Source organism: Takifugu flavidus, chromosome 1, assembly GCF_003711565.1.
Source record: "Takifugu flavidus isolate HTHZ2018 chromosome 1, ASM371156v2, whole genome shotgun sequence".
In the NCBI taxonomy this organism is placed as follows: Eukaryota; Metazoa; Chordata; class Actinopteri; order Tetraodontiformes; family Tetraodontidae; genus Takifugu; species Takifugu flavidus.
Window position 1 is genome coordinate 10,479,450 of NC_079520.1, and position 18,043 is coordinate 10,497,492.

The 18,043-nt window shown below is 45.4% G+C and overlaps 1 protein-coding gene across 1 annotated transcript; it reads right to left on the reverse strand.

Annotated features, from left to right (window-relative positions):
* Window positions 1–10,691: 10,691 nt before the first annotated feature.
* On the reverse strand, window positions 10,692–14,297 carry pcdh8 (protocadherin 8). Its single transcript, XM_057053028.1, has 4 exons — window positions 11,858–14,297; window positions 11,653–11,723; window positions 11,293–11,423; window positions 10,692–11,194 (listed from the first exon to the last, which is right to left on the reverse strand). Exons 1-4 carry the CDS (start codon window positions 14,216–14,218, stop codon window positions 10,854–10,856), a joined length of 2,904 nt encoding a protein of 967 aa, XP_056909008.1. The 5' UTR covers window positions 14,219–14,297; the 3' UTR covers window positions 10,692–10,853.
* Between the last annotated feature and the right edge of the window lie 3,746 nt (window positions 14,298–18,043).

Genomic DNA, 18,043 nt, shown 5'->3' on the forward strand with positions numbered 1-18,043 from the left:
TATCATTCACTCTCCGCTCAAACCTCAGCAAAGAGCTGCTATTGACAATCGTGTCCACATTGTCACAGTTATACCTTTTAATATGATCTGAGGAGCGAATGAGAGGGGGGTTCATATCCATATTTAATAGGCCATGTCTTAATGTGAGGCTTTGGCCACCTGTACTTCTTAATAGAGCTCATAATGTTGTCATGGATCGAATTTCTGAATGATGGCGCCGCACCTGGACCACAACCTCCTCCCCTCCTCTAGCTCGGCCCCAAAACACACAGGCACAACTTACTTATGACTTTAAAACAAATAACCCAGTGTTGCAGCTCTGTTGCAACGCATGCAGAGGTCAAAAGGGCTCACGCGCTAATTCCAGCAGACCTACGAGATCTTCTGACGTGATTGGAGGTGAGATTAAGTCGCTGATCATTCTGCTTTTGCACTGGAGCACCGATGTGAGGGGGGGTGGGCAGATTGCAAGAAGGCCTCGTGTAAACAGTAAATACATGTTGAAATCACCAGTTTTCCCAGTTTTAAGAATGTTGGGATGCTAAAGCAGAGAGGAAAAAATAACAGGGTTCTCACAGTGATAGCAGTTCCCCATGGAAGTAAACATCTCATTTAAATTAAAGTCCAACCACTGTTATACATCTGCCATAATTGAAAATTGTTATTCCTGCCCTATGTTATGTCAATCAACTCCAGCTGATAAGACTCATATGCTATGCATGATCTAACACCAGCAAGTGTTTATTTTACGAACAGGCTGTTTAAAATTTAAGGCGTACGACTGTAGCATAAATTGTTTTACTCTGCGTTAACTGAGTGTGCGTTAAGCTATATATATTTTCGAATCATATTCAAATCAGCAAAGCTTGGAAGAAAAGAAGTGTCCAAAGAGATACACTCCTAAATGATTCAGTTTTGTGCGTTTTGTCTTATTTGTGCCTCTTTGAAAGTGTGTAAGACCCACAACACAGAGTCCATAATTTGAAAACCAGACCTTGACTCTCAGTTGAGTCATGTGTAACATGATGAGTAATACTAACAAGCACTGAAGTCTGTCCTTTCTGGGCTTCTGTAGAATCATGTTGAGTGACAGCTTACCAGCCGCGGAGAGGGACCCACCTTGAAATATCTATACCGTCTTCATTTGACCTGAGTAAAGACACAGTGAGTAGTATACTGTCAAGAGAATTCCCTATAAAACATGTCAGTTTATATGTAACTAAGATTGTATATACAGTAAGTGCATGTCTTAGAGTTAAGTCTAGCGTCTGACAACTATAGTGTCTGACAACTGCTTTCACTCAGTGTGACATAACACATTTTACAGTGGTGTCAGTTTTTAAATGAGATGTAGAAATGTTATTTCTTACTGCCTTGGGTGACAGGCTCCTTCATCAAGATGGATATGGCTGAGGTGGGTCTATTTTCAGACAGTTTTATCATCCTGCTGTCATAAATTACACTAAATATTAATCCTTCACTGAAAAAAGTCCCCAGAAAATGTCCTATTTACATCTAATGCAGGATTTTTAGCTACCAATCAGGTGTGTTTATTTAGGAACTTACAGCCTTTTCCCCTTTAAGTGATTTCACCATTAGTCACAAATTGTGTTGAAACAAAATACATATGGTGACATGACTGTGATTTTTTTCCATCCACATCAATTTGGATTGAAAGAATATGAGATATTTTGTTTGAAGAAAATATTACAACATTTTAGTACCATAGTTGACCACCAGGAGGCGATTTGGTTTGAAAAACACATAAATACAAACAAAGAACTAACAAAGAAGCCTTGTCTCATCGTCAGTCTGCACTAAATGGAATGCAAATGAACCAGGAGATCATATATATTTATAGTGACACCCTGATATGTTTGTGACCAAGCTGGTGTCTCTGCTTTTGTCAAAAATTAATGCATTTTGCCATGTAGCTGATGCTCAACATCAGATATCTGCGTGATAAGGCCCTCGTCCTTTTCATCATTTGTTGTCATCAGAAAGGATCACATAATGACATTTTCAGCCGCATCTTGCCTGTAAATCCAATCTGCTCCAGTGGGAACAGATCAGGAGATCATATGTTTTCATTTCTCCCTCTGTGATTCTATCTGTTCTGCAGCTTCTGCCAGTTTTGGGGGGAAATCTGCTTTTGCTTTAATGTATTTATCATAATTCTGACAGCATTAGAAGCTCTTTCTCAGGCAGATTGACACTTGTCATGTGTTTCGCATCCACCTTTCCAGACAGCCGCGTTGCTGCGTCGGATCGCCTTTGTTGAATAAATAATTTTGGTTGCAGACCAGCTGCAGATTTGCATGTGAATACAAATTCTCAAGGGTCAAAGTGGCAATCGTGCCACATTTCAATTTTAAATCACAAACTGCACGGTGGCGTCTTGCACTCCGGGGCGTAGGCTTAACGGAGTTGATGTTTCTGCATTAGATTTGCAGACCAGCCCCTCAGAATGTGGAAGTGGCTAACCAAAGCTAAAAGTAGCTGCAGGCATTTTGTTATTTTTCTTTCGGTTTCTTCACAGGACCCAGTGGAGTCGTGGTCAGCGGTCAGTGAGGTGGGTTTAATAAATTCAAGAGCTCATCTGCATTTGTGGAGGATGGAGCTCAGAGTGTGACTGTCCAAATGCAGCGGATGTTTGCCAGAGAGCCCAGAGGTCAAACATGTGAACTCGTCTTTGTGGATGTCCACAACAGACCAGCTACTTCATCACTTATCTGCCTCTGATCCCGAGGTGATCCGAATCAGGGGCCAATCAATGTGTCAGTCAAGCACTCATTGGAGGGGTGCAACTCCCCAGAAAAAAACCCAAAACAACAAACAACCTGAATCCTGGAAGAATTCCTGCAGCAGGGACACACTGATTATTGTGTCCTAACGTGTTACACCTCCATAACATGTTACAAGCCCCCATAATGTTCCGAGGAGCGGGAGCAACGTCCACAACAGGTGGGGGTGGGACTTTTTGAGGGGGCGGCGGTGAGATGGCATAATGGCGAGGTGCCTTGAATGATGCGACGCTTCTCACCCACCGGTATGAAATGTATCATAGTGTTTTTGCACGTCTGAACCAGCGGTGACAATAATAATAGCACTAAACCTGAGAGGCGTAGGGATCGGGCCGCGACATTTCCCTTTTGTGTGGGAGAACTTTAGAAGTCGGCTCCATCTAAATGTCTGCACACTGGTGCAGCGCTGCCGCAAAGCCTCTGAGCAGCGGATCTTTCACCGTTTAACCGACGTTGTTCATGTCATTCGGTTAGAACACAGGATGCAGGTGCTGCTGCGTGCCGCAGCATCACAGCCTGCCTGATTGTTGGATGCCTGCTTATTGTCAGGCTGCCGCACTATTCCGACTGTTTGTCTGTGAAGCGAGGACCTCCGATATAATGAGGAGACCCCCCTAGAAGTGAAGAAATGAACTGTCATTGTAATGATTCTGCAGGACAAATGAACAGGCTGCATCAGATCTTTAATTCCTGTGCGGGCCGCACCCATATGCACAAGCACACATGCATTTATTTTGCAGGTAATAAGGTGATAAGGCACCCTGACGATCATGGCAGAGCTCTGCTCTTGGTAAAGCGGGACTATTTTAAATGAGGATACGCAGAGGAGAAGGTTGTAACATTACTTTGGATCGACCAATCAGGATTCAGGAGTGATCGGGGCCTTTAGGCAGCCTGGACATGACCCTGGAACAAGGGGCTGCAGTGATCTTTATAGGTCCTGAAGCTAATCCCTAAAACCTTAAATCTAGCCTAACTTTATCCCCCTGCGTCTTTGTGCTAAGCTAAGCTAAGATAATCCCAGCTTCAGGCTCACACTCAAAGCACCTGACAAGTGAGTGGCGTCAATATTTGCGAGGAATCTAAATGGCATCTCTCAAAATATGGAGCCGTTTCTCCATGAAACACACAGCATGAATGTGAATAAATTTAATCAAAGGAAAGTGGCAGCCGGAGATCGTCTCCGCCTTTCTAGAAAACTCTTCCCCTCTTTTACTGAGAAGCAAATTTGATTTATGCCACAAATATATATGATTGAGATAAATATAACATGTGTGCCACTTTATTTCTGAGGCTGCCGTCTAAATTTTACAGAGCTGGTTGGAGTGCGCAGGCTCACAAAGGCTGTGCCAGATGCATCATCTCCTTCTTGCTTTAAGTGTCCCACATACAGTGCAGGAGAACTGTCGGTTGCTCCGCTCTCGGTACTGGAGAAGAGAAGCAGCACGTTGAGAAAAAACACCTCCCAGGAGAAACGATTCAAGGAATTGGAGAGACGGAAGGGCGAATAAAGTGAGCGCAATTTCAAAGGGGAAATAATGGAGGTCATGGTGTCTGATGTTCCTATGCCGGCCATGAAAATGACTCAGTTGATGATGGAATCAATCACACCTCTGTGGCGCTGAATGTTAATGAAGACGTGTTTGCTTGTTCCCTTGCATTTTTAATAACAATGCTAGCTTCAAACCAGCCGTGCATTCGGCCAGACAGAGGGGAGCGGACTTATCGGCAGCCGCGCTGGATGATATCAGCTGACGGAAGCAATCATATTTGAAATGTTTTTGTTGTCCTATTCTGCGCTCGCTCCTTCTCCTGTGTTTTTGTTGTGATGAGTGGGCGCAAGGTCAAAATGGAGTTTATCCTCTGATATCGCCTGCCAGTCCAGACAAGAGAAATGCTCACTCAAGGTGACATTACTTTGGTGTCTGCACTCCGTGTACCACTCCACCTTTCATTTCCTGTGAGCTAAAATTTACAACTTATCCTTTGACAGGAGGAGTAAACATCTCTAATATGACCCAGGCAGTGATCCTCCTGGGTAAACAAAAGAGAACCTTCCTCAGCCCGGAGACAGAGAGAACAAAGGCGCCGTTTATTTATTTTTTATATATACTCTTCAGATATTTTGAGTGATAAGTAAGTCACAGTTTCTCCAAAATGACTGCTAAATTGTGTGTGTGTGTGTGTGTGTGTATGTGTGAGAGTGTGAAAGGGGGCTAGATCATTGGCTGTGATGCTGACATTGACAAGATTACCTTGTTTCTGTCTGCAGGTGCTCCAGCGTGAGGGCCCTGCGGTGAAGAGCGCTTACATAATTAGATGGAAACGGTGATATCAGGTAGAAAAGAGAGGGCACTTTTTTTTCCGGAGGGCTTATGACATTCCCCCGTTCTTTCTGCGGTGTGACTTTATCTCAAGCAGGGCGAGTTATTTAGTATGCAACGGATCAATCGCCATCCTCCAGAAGTCATTTAAATTAACTTCTCGAGCAGATAGCTATCCAGCAAAGTGGCCAACTGAGGCAAAGAACTATCAGAAAATTAAAAGGGACATAGCAGTCGTAAGAGTGAAGTAGAAATGGGGCAAAAGTGGGGAGAGGGACGCATATGCAAACATCCCAAGATGCCCTCTAACATGTTGATTTATTTACTCACCCTTCCAAACGTGTTTTCTCCAGTGGCTTTATTGACATCCATGATCTCATCTGACCTCTGCCTGTTGTCGAGACGACTGAGATCCAAACTGTGACAGCTAAATTCCTCTTTTCGGCGAAATTGTGCTCGACTTATTAATTCTTAATAAGAACCGAGAGAGCAATACTCTCAGCCCGGCGTGTAAAGAGGAGTCCAAAGTGAATGCTTGATTCCGCCTAAATAAAAACAAGCCAATGGCCATGCAGCCCATACATGTCTAATTGCAGCTTCAAATTAAAATGTCAGAGACCCGTGGCAGAGGCAGCTGCAGCTGACTTGAAATGCTCGGCGGAGATTACGCGACTTTGAAGGAAGGTGCAATTTGTGCGGCGGCATTAGCGGAGCAGCATCATGTTATTAGTTTTGACAATTCGCAGGAAGGGCGGCAGCGTGCCACCTAGTGGGATGTTAATAACCCGTGTATCTCACCACCAATTAGCATTAGGCCTCACTGTAAAGTGACAGGAAGCTAATTCATAAATACTGTAGTGACATGAAAGAGGAGGGAAGCCATCCGCCGAAGAATATAAAGCTGCAGTCCTGCGCTGATGGAGGAGCATCGGCGGCGCTCTTCCAATTACTCCAAGGCTAACCGTGAACCAGTAATAACTTCAGGCACGTGCACAAACAAAACACTGCGAGCTAATTACATATAAGCAAGTCATTTAGACCGATTGATGCAAGACATTTCCCCCCCTCCGTTACCCCCCCCCCCCTCCTCACTAAGGAAGCGATGTAAAGGCCTTCGGCGGCCGCGATGCTCTCGGCGTCCGGCAGTAAAACACAATCAACCGATGAACATTTGCCGCATATTTATCATCATCAACACCCCGCGTGCGACAGTGGCGCCATAGAAAGCAGCCAGCGACTGTCACTCCCGTTTAAAACAGAGGTCAAGCCATCTGCCGCGGATGGCGGCGCAGCACTCACACCACGTGTTCACATTTACGCAGGCGATAAACAGAATGAATATTCTCGCTTCCGCCAGCCCCGCCAGATAAAACGCGACGTGTTTGAACGGCTTTATAAGGATGTCGTTTAACAAAGAGACTAAAAGAGAATTATTTGACGCTTTTTGTTGTTTTGTCGTGATTTCTGGTGTCGCCAAGGCAACGTTAAGGCTTTGCTCGCTCACGCGTGCAATGATACTTGTCATCTAAGACGCATAAAAAGAAATCATCTTTAGCGCAGCAGCAAGATCTGAGCTATTGTATTGTAAATAGACACCGCAGGAATATGAATTAGTCCCCACCGCTATGGAATCATGAATATGGATACGTGCGAGGACTTGTTTACATATTGTGTGTGGGTTTGATTCTTGGTTCTGTTTATAACGAAGAGCCAAACAAAAGACATTAAAGGGAAAGAACGGGAAAAAGTTGAACGTGCACTCCGGGTGACAGTGGGTCCTGATCTGATTGACAGAGCGTTGTCGTCACATTCTTAAGACGTGTTCCCGCTCAAGGATCTCCTGATTCAGCAGAACAACATTTCTGTCGTCACGGTGACAACTGAGGTACATTTAACTGAATGTGATTATGGGTCATCATTTGTTTTTGTCCATTTGTGATCTGTAATAACAAATATGATGGGCTGTAGGGTTGCATAGCATGATGTGTCCCCCTAGTGGTATGGTGACTAAAATAAGGCAGTGCAGATATTTCAGTGTTTATTTGGAGCAGTGAGCCAACAGGCACTGTTGTTTTTATTACTTTATCTTAATGAATTTGCATCCTCCACGAGGTTTAGAATGCACAGGTGATAGCGCCTCTCTCATGCGTCTTCTATAGTGTTGGGGAGCGCCTAAAGAGCTTTTTGTCACTTGGGGAATTAGGTCGTCATCAGCAGTCAGGGTCTGTCACTGCACTTCATTGAGATGAAAATAGAAACGCAATAACGACGAGAAAAGCACTAATGACAGAAGTGGCAGCTGAAATATCTGCCAATCTTTTATTTAAACCAAGCTCTTTTCCGCCAGTGATGGACTGTGTGTCTGTCATTCTAATCATCTGCCGGTTGAGTTTATAAAACGAAAACACTTCTATGCAATGTAATTACGGCACCCATCCCAGAGGACAAAGTAAAGCGTGAGACCTGCATTTAAGGTGCCTTAGATGTGGGCTCACGCCAGCAGGTTATATTCGCCATACAGATACAGCGATATCTGCCATTTTTGTGCCTGTTTGTTTGCGTCGAGATCCCGTTAGAATATAGAATTTTGCCTGAGTGATGTGAGAAAAAGGTGAATCTAAGGTTAAAGGAACGGATCAACACTTGGGGAATTGGTCTTGTTTGCAGTCTAGCCAAGAGTTAGATGATAAGATCAAACCGACTCATGTCTGTCCTTCCGTCAAGCTGAAGCCAGCAGGTGGTTTCAGAAATTTAGCTCCAGAACCGCAGGGAAATAGCTAGCTCTGTGCACGCTGCTCCACAGCATACATATTATATCGTGTTTGTTTATGTTGTACAAGAAATAAAATACAACAATATCCTCAATCCAGCATTTTAGTTCTGTATGTGCAGTGGTTTCCTGCAGCCTGAGCTCAAGAGCCCAGTTAGTGGTTTCCAACTGCTTTTGCAGTCATTATGCAAAGCTAAGCTAACCATCTGCTGGCAGCAGCTTTCATATGAGATGTGCAGACAATAGAGGGGAATCAATCTTCCCACCTAATCTTCTCTAAAAAGGGTGCGAATCACAGCTAAAATCTAGCACCATTTTTTAACACGTTGATGTTTAAATGATTGTTTGAAGTGGGGATTCTTTCTGCCATCAATGAATTCATAAATATGCTCTGATGACAAAAGATTAGATTGAATATTCAGGTTGTCAGAGTGAATAAGCTCCATTGACAACATTTTCTGTGTTTGGTCATTAATTACGGAGCGGTGCCGGTGACAAAATTCAATAGAAACAGTGGGGTTTGCGCGCGTCTGTTTTTATAAACATCCTAATGCAGCAGGCATTGATGTGGGGCAGGATTCGGTTTGATATAAACTATTGTAAATGAAACAGATGAGACGTCTTTGTGGCAAACAAATGCTGGCGAAACGGCTCCTCCCAGACAAACTGTCAAGAGGAAAACAAACGCTGTTATTTCTTTTCACACGCCAGCCTCCACAATTCATTGCGTCCCCCAAAAGTCAATATCCACTCGTGGCAGTTGAGACAAACATGAAGATGAGGGGCGAGCGCGGCGGGCCTTCTATGGCTGGCGGCGATGAGTCAGGAATGGCTGTATCTTTATATGCCAGGTTCTGTGCACACTTGTGCAGTAAATGAGGTGCTAAGAGGCCATCGAACGGCATAATCACAGCCATAGAGCGAGTTGTTTCTCAGGAATAAAGGTAACATTAACAGGTGCAGAGGCTAAAAATAATGTGAGAGCATCTGACAGTGGACTGCTGATGAGCTACAAACCGCCTCCAAAATGCTCGTTTTGTGTTATCTGGGGAGATTTGAGATGCGCTGGGAGGGCTGCTGCAGGATATTAGCGCTCCAACCATTTGAATGTGAATGAACAACAGCATCTGCTTGCAATGGCCATGAAAAGATGCACTCGTGACACTTTCATTTTGCATGAGAGAGTGCAGATGAAGATACCTCGTGGCACAAATTGCCAGGTCAGTGCACAACTGTTTGACCTATAAGGTGCATATAAAGCAATAGCAAAGGGAATCATACTTTATTGACCGATAAATGCATTTTCCCTCTCTGTGCAATTGGCTATCTGTCAAACCAGTGCACATCACTCCTCGTACAAATATGACCTTCTTCCTTATTGCTTGCCATTTGGACAACATGGCCTTGAATCCCTAGTGGACTCTATGACTTTAAAAAAAAGTTATTAACTTTGCAATTTCCAAAGTGTAGCAAATTTGTAGCCTGGGAGTATTAAACAAATGAGGTGGTAGCCTGAAATATGAAATGTAATTTTGAGCACTGGGCTTCGTTAACAAGAGGACTTTACAGTTATGGAAAAGAGATCAACATCCCTCCATTCCAGCTTTTATCACAGCTATCAGAATGCAGGTGTTTCGGCCTATGCAAATGCGTGCTGCTCTTAGCCCACTTCGTTTTCCTACAGATGGAACGAGGGAAAGAAGGAAAGGAAAGGTTTTTGTCTCCCAGCAGCTTCCACTAAAGCTCCTCTTGGCAACAAATTGGGAAGGTATTTATTTTCTCTTCAGGAATGGCCCTCAGATAGCTATTATGTAGTTTGTAACAACCGCTTTACTCTTGTCTCGTTTGGTTTCATACATCACTGGCTTATTTAAAGTGACCTTAAAACTAATGAGGACAGAACACTGCCACAAACCCGGCAGCAGCAAACAAGGATTTGCTGGTATATTAAACATTGTTAACAATATATATATTTTAGTTTATCTGCTGCACTAACCTGATGCTGGGAAACCGTGTCAAAAACGGGCCGCTGAATTCTAAGCTGTTTATGAAAACACGCGCACCTCCCCACGGAGGAGGTCCCATGTTTGGGCCGTGTCTTGTAATTAATTTTATCTCGCATAATTCACTTACAGATTTTTCAGCTTTCCTTGCCGTTCGTTAGACTCACTTGCATAAAATCGCGGCTCTATTTTTGGACCCGGGAGTAAGAAAATAATGCAAATGTTGAGTGATCTGCATGCAACGAGCCACCTATAAAACCTCATCAGGGCAACGAACACCACTGGTGTTTGTTGGTGTTTCTGTGTGACACACTTTCATACGGCGCAAAAACAGAAACAGTTCGCCTAAAATATTCTTGATTATTTAGAGGGAGGTAAATTCATTTAGCTCTAGTTTTGCTGCTCACACTAGAGCTTCACACCTGCCCCTGAGCAGCAGATGAGAGCCTGATATTTGTCGACCAACCTGTCTGTCCTGCATGTCTGTTGGATGCATGATATGTGTATAAGAGAGCCAGACGGTAGAATCAGGGTGGTTTTTCATTGGAGGGATGGTTCACACCATTTCCTTTCCTCATGAGTAGCAGCTCCACTCTCATTTACATGCGAGAAGCTGCACGCACAAAAGCTCAGCCGAGCAACCTGGAGGCTTCAAAGTCAGCGCTGGATGTGGTGGAGCAGCTTGATTCCACCTGCGATCAGAACAATTCTGATTCCAGTTTATGCATTTTTGCTTTAACCAGTGACAGAACAATATGCAATCCTCAAACCTTTGAGATAAATTCACATCTTGTCTGCCTTTTCCCCCACCATTCCTTTATTTTGTGCATTACGGTTTACAGGGTGCATATAAAATAGAATTTACAAAGCATTTTAACACTAAAGAATATTTACAGTAGCCACAATGTATACACATCTTTTCCTGGAACTTCTCAACAGCGTATTGCCAGATCTAGAAAACAGTGGCAACCTCTAAAGCTGTAGCCACCGTCACAAAGTTCGGACTCTGGTTCTGGACCTGAGCCGCTGCAGCAGCTGCAGCAGCAGCACCGTGCTGTTGCTGAGGGAAGTAAGACGGGAGGGTCCCGGTCCTGGAGAAGCTGTGCATGCTGCCCCTTGGCTTGGGACAGTTGGTGGCGTAGCCGGAATCCTTCCAGGAGTGGCCATACCCTTGAGGAGTGCCGAAAACCGGTAGAGGGGAGAAGCCTAATGTGTAGGAATTATCTCTGGGGGCTCTGAAGCTCTGCGGCGGTGCTGCACAGTAGGATCCATGGTTATCTCCAATGGAGGATCCTGAGGTGGTAGAAATCAGAAAGAATGTTACAAAATTAATTGTGCCTAATTTATTAGGTGGAGATGACAAAAAAGAGAAAACTCAACAGGCAACTCACTTTGCCTCGGTTGGAAGGTCAGAAAGTTCTTCTTGCCTCCATCCCCGCTGATGTCTGAGTCACTGTCATTGAAGTCGCTGTCCCCTTTGCCGCTGTCCTTCACGCTCAGCTGGTCAGTGTTTCCAATGCCACTGCAAATATCATCAACAGATACAGTATGAACCACCAGTGCGCCACATTAGCTCCATTATTGATGTTTTTGTTGTCACACACATGGCCTGTTTCTACCCTGGCGTGACCTCATTCCACCAAAAAACGGAACCAAGCCTAGAACATGTTTAATTTCTCCCTGCGTCTGCTTTGACTGTGAATGCAGCGTCTGGGAAAGAAAAAAACACTAGTCGCACACAGATGTCTCACCTCACTTGCAAGCAGTATTTATCACCTTGCCACGCAGATGTTCTTTGGAAATGCTTGGAGGGCAGGAACATCTAAGAGGAAACAGAATGACAGCGGGGAGATTAGCTTCCCTTTCTGGCACAAAGATCAGACAGCATTTGGGAACATCAAATGCATGTGGAAAAAAAATCACCAAACAGAACACAGTTTTAGGCCGTTGACTCACCTTAGCCTCCGAGTCAGTGCTCCGCTCCTCGTACAGGCAGGAATCATCTAGAGATGAAGGGGTTCTGTCGTGAAAGTAGCCTCGTGGGCCCGTGTAGATGTTGGATTCTGCAGAGCTGAGCATGGGCAGGGGCCTGCTGTCGAACAAACCGCGGCGGGTGTCCCTCTTGGACCTGCCGTTTCTCGCCCCACGTCCGAATTTGCAGGTGACGGCCACAGCCACTATGGCGATCAGCAGCAGCGCACAACCCCCGCTGAGGACAATGATGGTGATGAAGGAGCCGTCCCAGCGGGGACCTTCTCCGTTGCTCGATGGCAGAATGAGGAACACCTGGTCTTCTGAGGGCTCCGTTTCCGAGACCACGAAGCGGATGGCGGCGCTGCTGGAAAGCGGAGTTCTGCCGTTGTCATTCACCGAGACCTTGACTTCCAGCACGTCTCCAATTGCAGCCGACAGCCATTGTTTAAGGACAATCTCCCCTGAGTCTTTGTCCACCGTGAAGAGGTTCGTGTCACCTTGGACAATTCGGTACGAGAGCTCCTCGTTCATGCCTTCATCCTCGTCCTCAGCAGAGAGGCGGAGGGCAAGATAACCCGCCGGGGCATTGAACGGCAGCGGGACGTCTGCGGAGTCGTTTAGAAGCACGGGGAAGGTGAAGTAGGGACGATTGTCATTCTGGTCGACAACTTTAATCCTGATCGTTGATGAGCTTGAGAGGGAGGGGGACCCCCTGTCTTCAGCTTGGATGATCACGTCAATCTGCTGCAGACTCTCATAGTCAAAAGACCTCAGAGTGTACAGAGACCCCGAGTGGGAATCTACAGAGACGTAAGTGGACACAAGAGACCCTCCGGGCACCTCAGAATCTAGAACTTTGTAGGAGACTTTGGCATTCTTTCCCACATCTGGGTCCCGAGCAACAACTGTAGTCACATAAGAACCTGGAACGTTATTTTCCAGGACTGAAACTTCATAGAGGGGCTTACTGAAGAGGGGAGGGTTGTCGTTTTCGTCTTTTACCCGGACCGTGTACTGTCGGACCGTCTTGAAAGGTGGGTTTCCCAGGTCTTCTGCCACCACTGTGAGGTTGTACTCAGGGATTCTCTCTCTGTCTAAAGTGGTTGTGGTTATGATCATGAAAGAGTCTCCATATGCCTGCTGGAGAGTGAAATGCTCGTGCCCGAGCAGGCTGACGCGCACGTACCCGTTGGAGCCAGAGTCTCTGTCCGAGGTGCTGATGAGAGCCACAAAGCTGTCCGCAGCCGCAGCCTCCGTGATGGAGGCGACCCCGTCTCTGCTGGGGGTCATCGGCTTGATGCTGATTTCCGGCGCGTTGTCGTTCACGTCCACCACGTCTATGTGAACTTTGCACGTGGACGGAACCGAGTTGGCGCCCATGTCAGACGCTTTGATGACGAGCTCGTACGATCGTCTTCTCTCAAAATCAACCAGCGCCTTCAGCGTCACGTCCCCGGTGTAAGGGTCGACGTGGAAAAGGCGCCCGACTTCCGGCGAGAAGCCCTCGGCGAGCGCGTACGTCACCTCGCCGTTAACGCCGTCATCCGGGTCGAACGCGTGCACTTTGAGAACTCTGTGACCCACCGGGGAATCCTCGTCCAGCTCCACCGTCAGAGAGCTGTGTTCAAACGCGGGGCTGTTGTCGTTGAAATCCAACACTTTGATATTTACCAGCATCGACCCGGACTTGGCGTGCGCGCCCCCGTCAGTCGCGGTGACTTCGATCGTGTAGGAATCCTCCACCTCTCTGTCCAGCTCCCTCACCAGCACCAGCTCCGCAAACTTCACCCGGTCCTCCCGATCGCGCACTTCAACCTCAAAGTGAGTGGAGGGGGAGATGTTGTAGCTCTGGATGTAGTTTTCACCCACGTCCTGATCCAGGGCGATCTCCAGCGGGAACCTTGATCCCAGCGGGACGTTCTCCACTATCTCCAAGTTGGTCTCGTTGTGGGGGAAGCTCGGGGGGTGGTCGTTGATGTCTTTCACTTCGATCTCCACGTGGATGAGCTGGAACTTTTCTTTGGAGCGAACCACTACGTCGAAGGTGATGAGGCAGCGCGGGGACCTGGGACACAGCTGCTCCCGGTCAATCACGTCGGCCACACTCAGAAGTCCGTCCATCTCCCTCATCTGGATCACGGAGGAGTTGTTCTCCTGCATGAGGCGGAACGATGTGTCAGGGTCATCGGCTGGATCGATCTTTAAATCTCGGGACAGGTTCCCAATCTCGGTGCCCAGCTCGTCCTCCTCATAGGTGACATACCTGGTGGTTGTGCACTGACTCGTGTCAAGTAAACACAATTCCACGCACAGCACAACCAGGGCGAAGGTCCAGACTCCCATAATGAGGGGTTCTAGGAAAAAAATCTGCCCTTAAAAAAGGTCAGAGAGAATGCATGAAATCCAGGTCGAACCACCGCTGTTTTGAAGTGCGAGTTTGCTGTGGGACTATAAACCCCAGTTTATGCAAATAAGCCGGCCCACTGACCAATGGCCGCCCAGCGGACCACCAGCGGGGAAACGTTTGGCTCTGCAGCAAACTGCCCTGTTTGTGGAGCGCGCAAAAGGTTTATCAGATCCTTCAATAAAGTTTACCCGTTGATCCTTTCATCCCAGCACAACAGCTTGAGCTGCTACAAAAACGGACGCGAATAAATACGGGAATTTTCCGGTAATTTTTGCATCCAAAGGTTGGGGAAAAATGTAATTTAAAAGAAAAAAAATCATCAAAATACAAATCAAGCAGCAAATTAAAAACGAATGACAGCTGCATGTGTGCAAAAGCATATTTTTAAACGGAATGACAAACAAACGATTTGATGCTTCAAAAGCAAGCAGGGCTTCACACACTTATTAGATAATCAAAATGTGTTTCTGCTCCAACAGTGACCAACCTCTGAAACTCTTCAGGCTGAACCTATGAACAACAGCAAACGGTGGTTAGATGTGTGTTTTAACAGCTACAAATGGATAATGAAGATGCTCAAATGTGATTTTTAAGCATCAACGTTGATTGAAATGAATATGGAAATTAAGTAAAACATATACTGCTTTGCTCTTTACTGAAGCATTGTGTTTCTCTTTAATCCCGCAGTATTTGTTGAATTCATAGGTATGATGTGATTTAAACTACTCACTCCTTATCCCTCCTACAGGTTATTTATTCAGCGTACATATTTGGCCTGAACTGTGACATAAAATCGATAACAAATGCAAAAGAGAGAAGTGCAGAAGGTTGGGAGGAAAGGTGGACTGCAGAGCCGGATGAACTCCGCTGGCATTCAGGCTGGTTTCTATAACACAGCCCATCATTTTCAAATGTTAACAAAGCCCGTAGTGGTGAAATTCTACCTCATCTGGTTTCCAGGGGAGTTTGAATTGGGCTGCAGGAACAAATCCACAGGAAGTCAAACAAGTGCCATAAGATCAACGTGTTCCTGACACCCACAAACTTAATTACATATAGAAAAACACTCTGGCTGCCTGTTAGTGGGAGAAAACACTGCCCACACCATCAACAGCATTTCTATTATAACAAGCACTTAATTGAGCTTTCTAGTCAGAGGACAAGAGAAGTTGAACAAATAAACTCCGCCCATTAGAACACATGCTTGATGATAAGAGAGGGGCTGGAGTCGCCTCGACCACTATTCAGCCATATGGGTGATTAGTTTCTGCTGATTAAAAGCTGTCTACGGAACTTCAAAGGCTTCTAAACACCTCAGAAAGGTTTGAAGAAGATCTGTCTGAACCCTGAGTGAGGCGCATACAGGAAGGTGTCGGAAATCACACAGCGAGGCTCCACACAGACAGGAGATTGTCTGGGGTTTTTTCTTCTTCTTCTTCTTTGTGTGACACTTAAAAGCATCACAGTGTCATGTTGTGTGCAAGTGTCTTAGAGGAGAAAAATGTGCACCCATCTACCATTTTCCTCCCATTTCCAGGGGTTTGGGTCATGATTGTTAGCTCCATCAGGTATTCCAGGCGCCTGTTCAACAGCAGACACAGGAGGTTCAAACTTTATTATCATATGCTGCAGAGCTGCTGCTGCTGCTTGCAAGAGCACAAGGTTTGAGCAAATAAGAGTCAAGTTCATGCCGAAGATGCCGAATAGCTGTGAAAATCAATTTTCTTTTTTACGTTATGTTGATTGTAGGCTGGCAGCAGGAACACAGCAAAACCAATTCGGAATATGTGCAATCAGGGAAGATGTCGTATTTATTCATGGAATTTTACAACAGAAGTTGGGGTTAAGAGCTGTTCATATCCTCCTGACAGAGTTCATCATATATTTTTGTATTATTTCACTAAAGCAATGTTTTTTTCTATGTCCAAGTATGATGAGGCTGGCCAATGTCACCAACCACACAAATCATAATTCAGAGTGCAAACGTGTTGCATCTGCAATCACAGCGTTTGATCATGATTAAGAAATATGCGGGCGGCCTCTGCTGCTCATGGTTTGCTCATTAGTTCTGCTTCCCCCCACAGCCTTTAACAAAAACAAGATCAGACAGAAACCCCAGAGAAGGATCAAGCTTAAAACACTGCTCTGCCACTACCAGACACACAAAGTCCCGAGCACAGCGGCCCCACGCTGTCTGGGTGTTCAAATCCAGGATTTTGGAGCTATGAAGAGTCAGAAGGTAAAGCAGAATTATTAGTCAAATTAGTTGTTTGCCTCTAAGAGGATTACACTTTAATCTTATCAAATGTCTCATGCACTTAACCACTTTGCTATTCAAGGGTTCTGAGACAACAGCTGAGCATCGAGATGAAGACGCTGCGGTCTTAATTAAATGATCAGGTGCAATGATGAAAAAGACTTGTTGCAGAGGTGAAGGTGACTTGATTATTTGCAGCTTCCTGTCTCAGTCCTACAATATAAAACATCGCCTCTTCCTGTCTGGAGCATTTTCCCTCCTCACCCAAAGGTCAGCAGAGGTCTGGACACAAACAAAGCCCGTCTAACACAGGAGTGATACCTGTTTGCCCCCTAAGTCAGGTGATTAATGCAGATCACGGCTAGATTAAGACGCGTGTGGTGACAGTAAGAGCATTACAGCAGATGAATGCATTTGACCATCTGTTCTCTCACCGAGATGATTTTAATTAATGGTAAGAAGGGTGGTAATCTCGCCAGGGCTCACGCGATGATGGGCAGAAATCAATGGTTTTGATATCAGTTAATAAGGAGACTTTTGAAGAGCCTATATCTAACAGGTAGGAGGGCAGGAAAAGCAGTTGGCAGCACAGGGAGCAGTAATCCTGGCATATGCTGCTGGGACAAATGTCTCAAAAGCCCACCTTTTGGAAAAAAACACCCACCACGTCACCTGCTGCTCATTTACAAGCTTTCTGGATGCTGCAGACAGATTATTGTTATTTTTGATTTGGAAAAGGGGAGTTTTACGTAAGGGACGTTTATTTCTGTCACAGAATATAAAAGCTCAACATGGAAATACACACAGAGAGACTCACACACACAGGCACAGATGGAAGTTATAGAGCAGCATTTAATATGTGCATTGAAAGAAAGCGAGCATGAAGCACAAACAAGCCATTAGCATAAAGCTAAAATGTGACACATGCAGAACAAAAACACCAATTAGCTCTGTTCCAGAGTTGTGCCAGTTCCACTTTGTGACAGCAACACCGGCTGCACTGTGGCACCCAAAATCAAAGTTATGAAATGCAAATTTTGTTTGCTGTCACATGGACTGGTAGAGTTTAAATATTAAAAATACTAATAATTAGAATAATAAAAAGAGGATGCTGCCAACCAGGTTTGTAGATTGTTAAGCACGTTGCATATAAATTGTTAATTATCCGGGCGTGAGATGATTTACAGGTGCATAATAGCAAAATGAGCTCTGATAATAGCACAACCTCAAAGGAGGGATGGATATGAATTTGTGATATCAACTTTATTAAATTTAGATAGGCAAAGTCGGCTTGTTAAGGTGAGAAAATCACTCAGCCAATTTCAAGTGAGGCCCTAATCAGTTTCTTCATCTCACTTTAACCTGAGGTGCTCTCATAAACTGGGGGTATACATGTCGGTGAGCTGGCCGTGAGGGTCATGCAGAGGGTCTAATCTCAGCCATGCGGGCTGTCTGAAAGGCAGATAAAACAAGATTATCTTGTGTTTGGTGCTGGCCCTCGGTG

What these genes read in the sequence shown, in the direction of transcription:
- pcdh8 (XM_057053028.1), bottom strand. Translation starts at nt 14,218, where the DNA reads ATGGGAGTCTGGACCTTCGCCCTGGTTGTGCTGTGCGTGGAATTGTGT. An exon ending in GCACTGACTCGGAGGCTAAG is followed by an intron (nt 11,724 to 11,857) that starts GTGAGTCAACGG and finishes GTTTCCTCTTAG; the next exon opens with ATGTTCCTGCCCTCCAAGCA. An exon ending in GACCTTCCAACCGAGGCAAA is followed by an intron (nt 11,195 to 11,292) that starts GTGAGTTGCCTG and finishes CTACCACCTCAG; the next exon opens with GATCCTCCATTGGAGATAAC.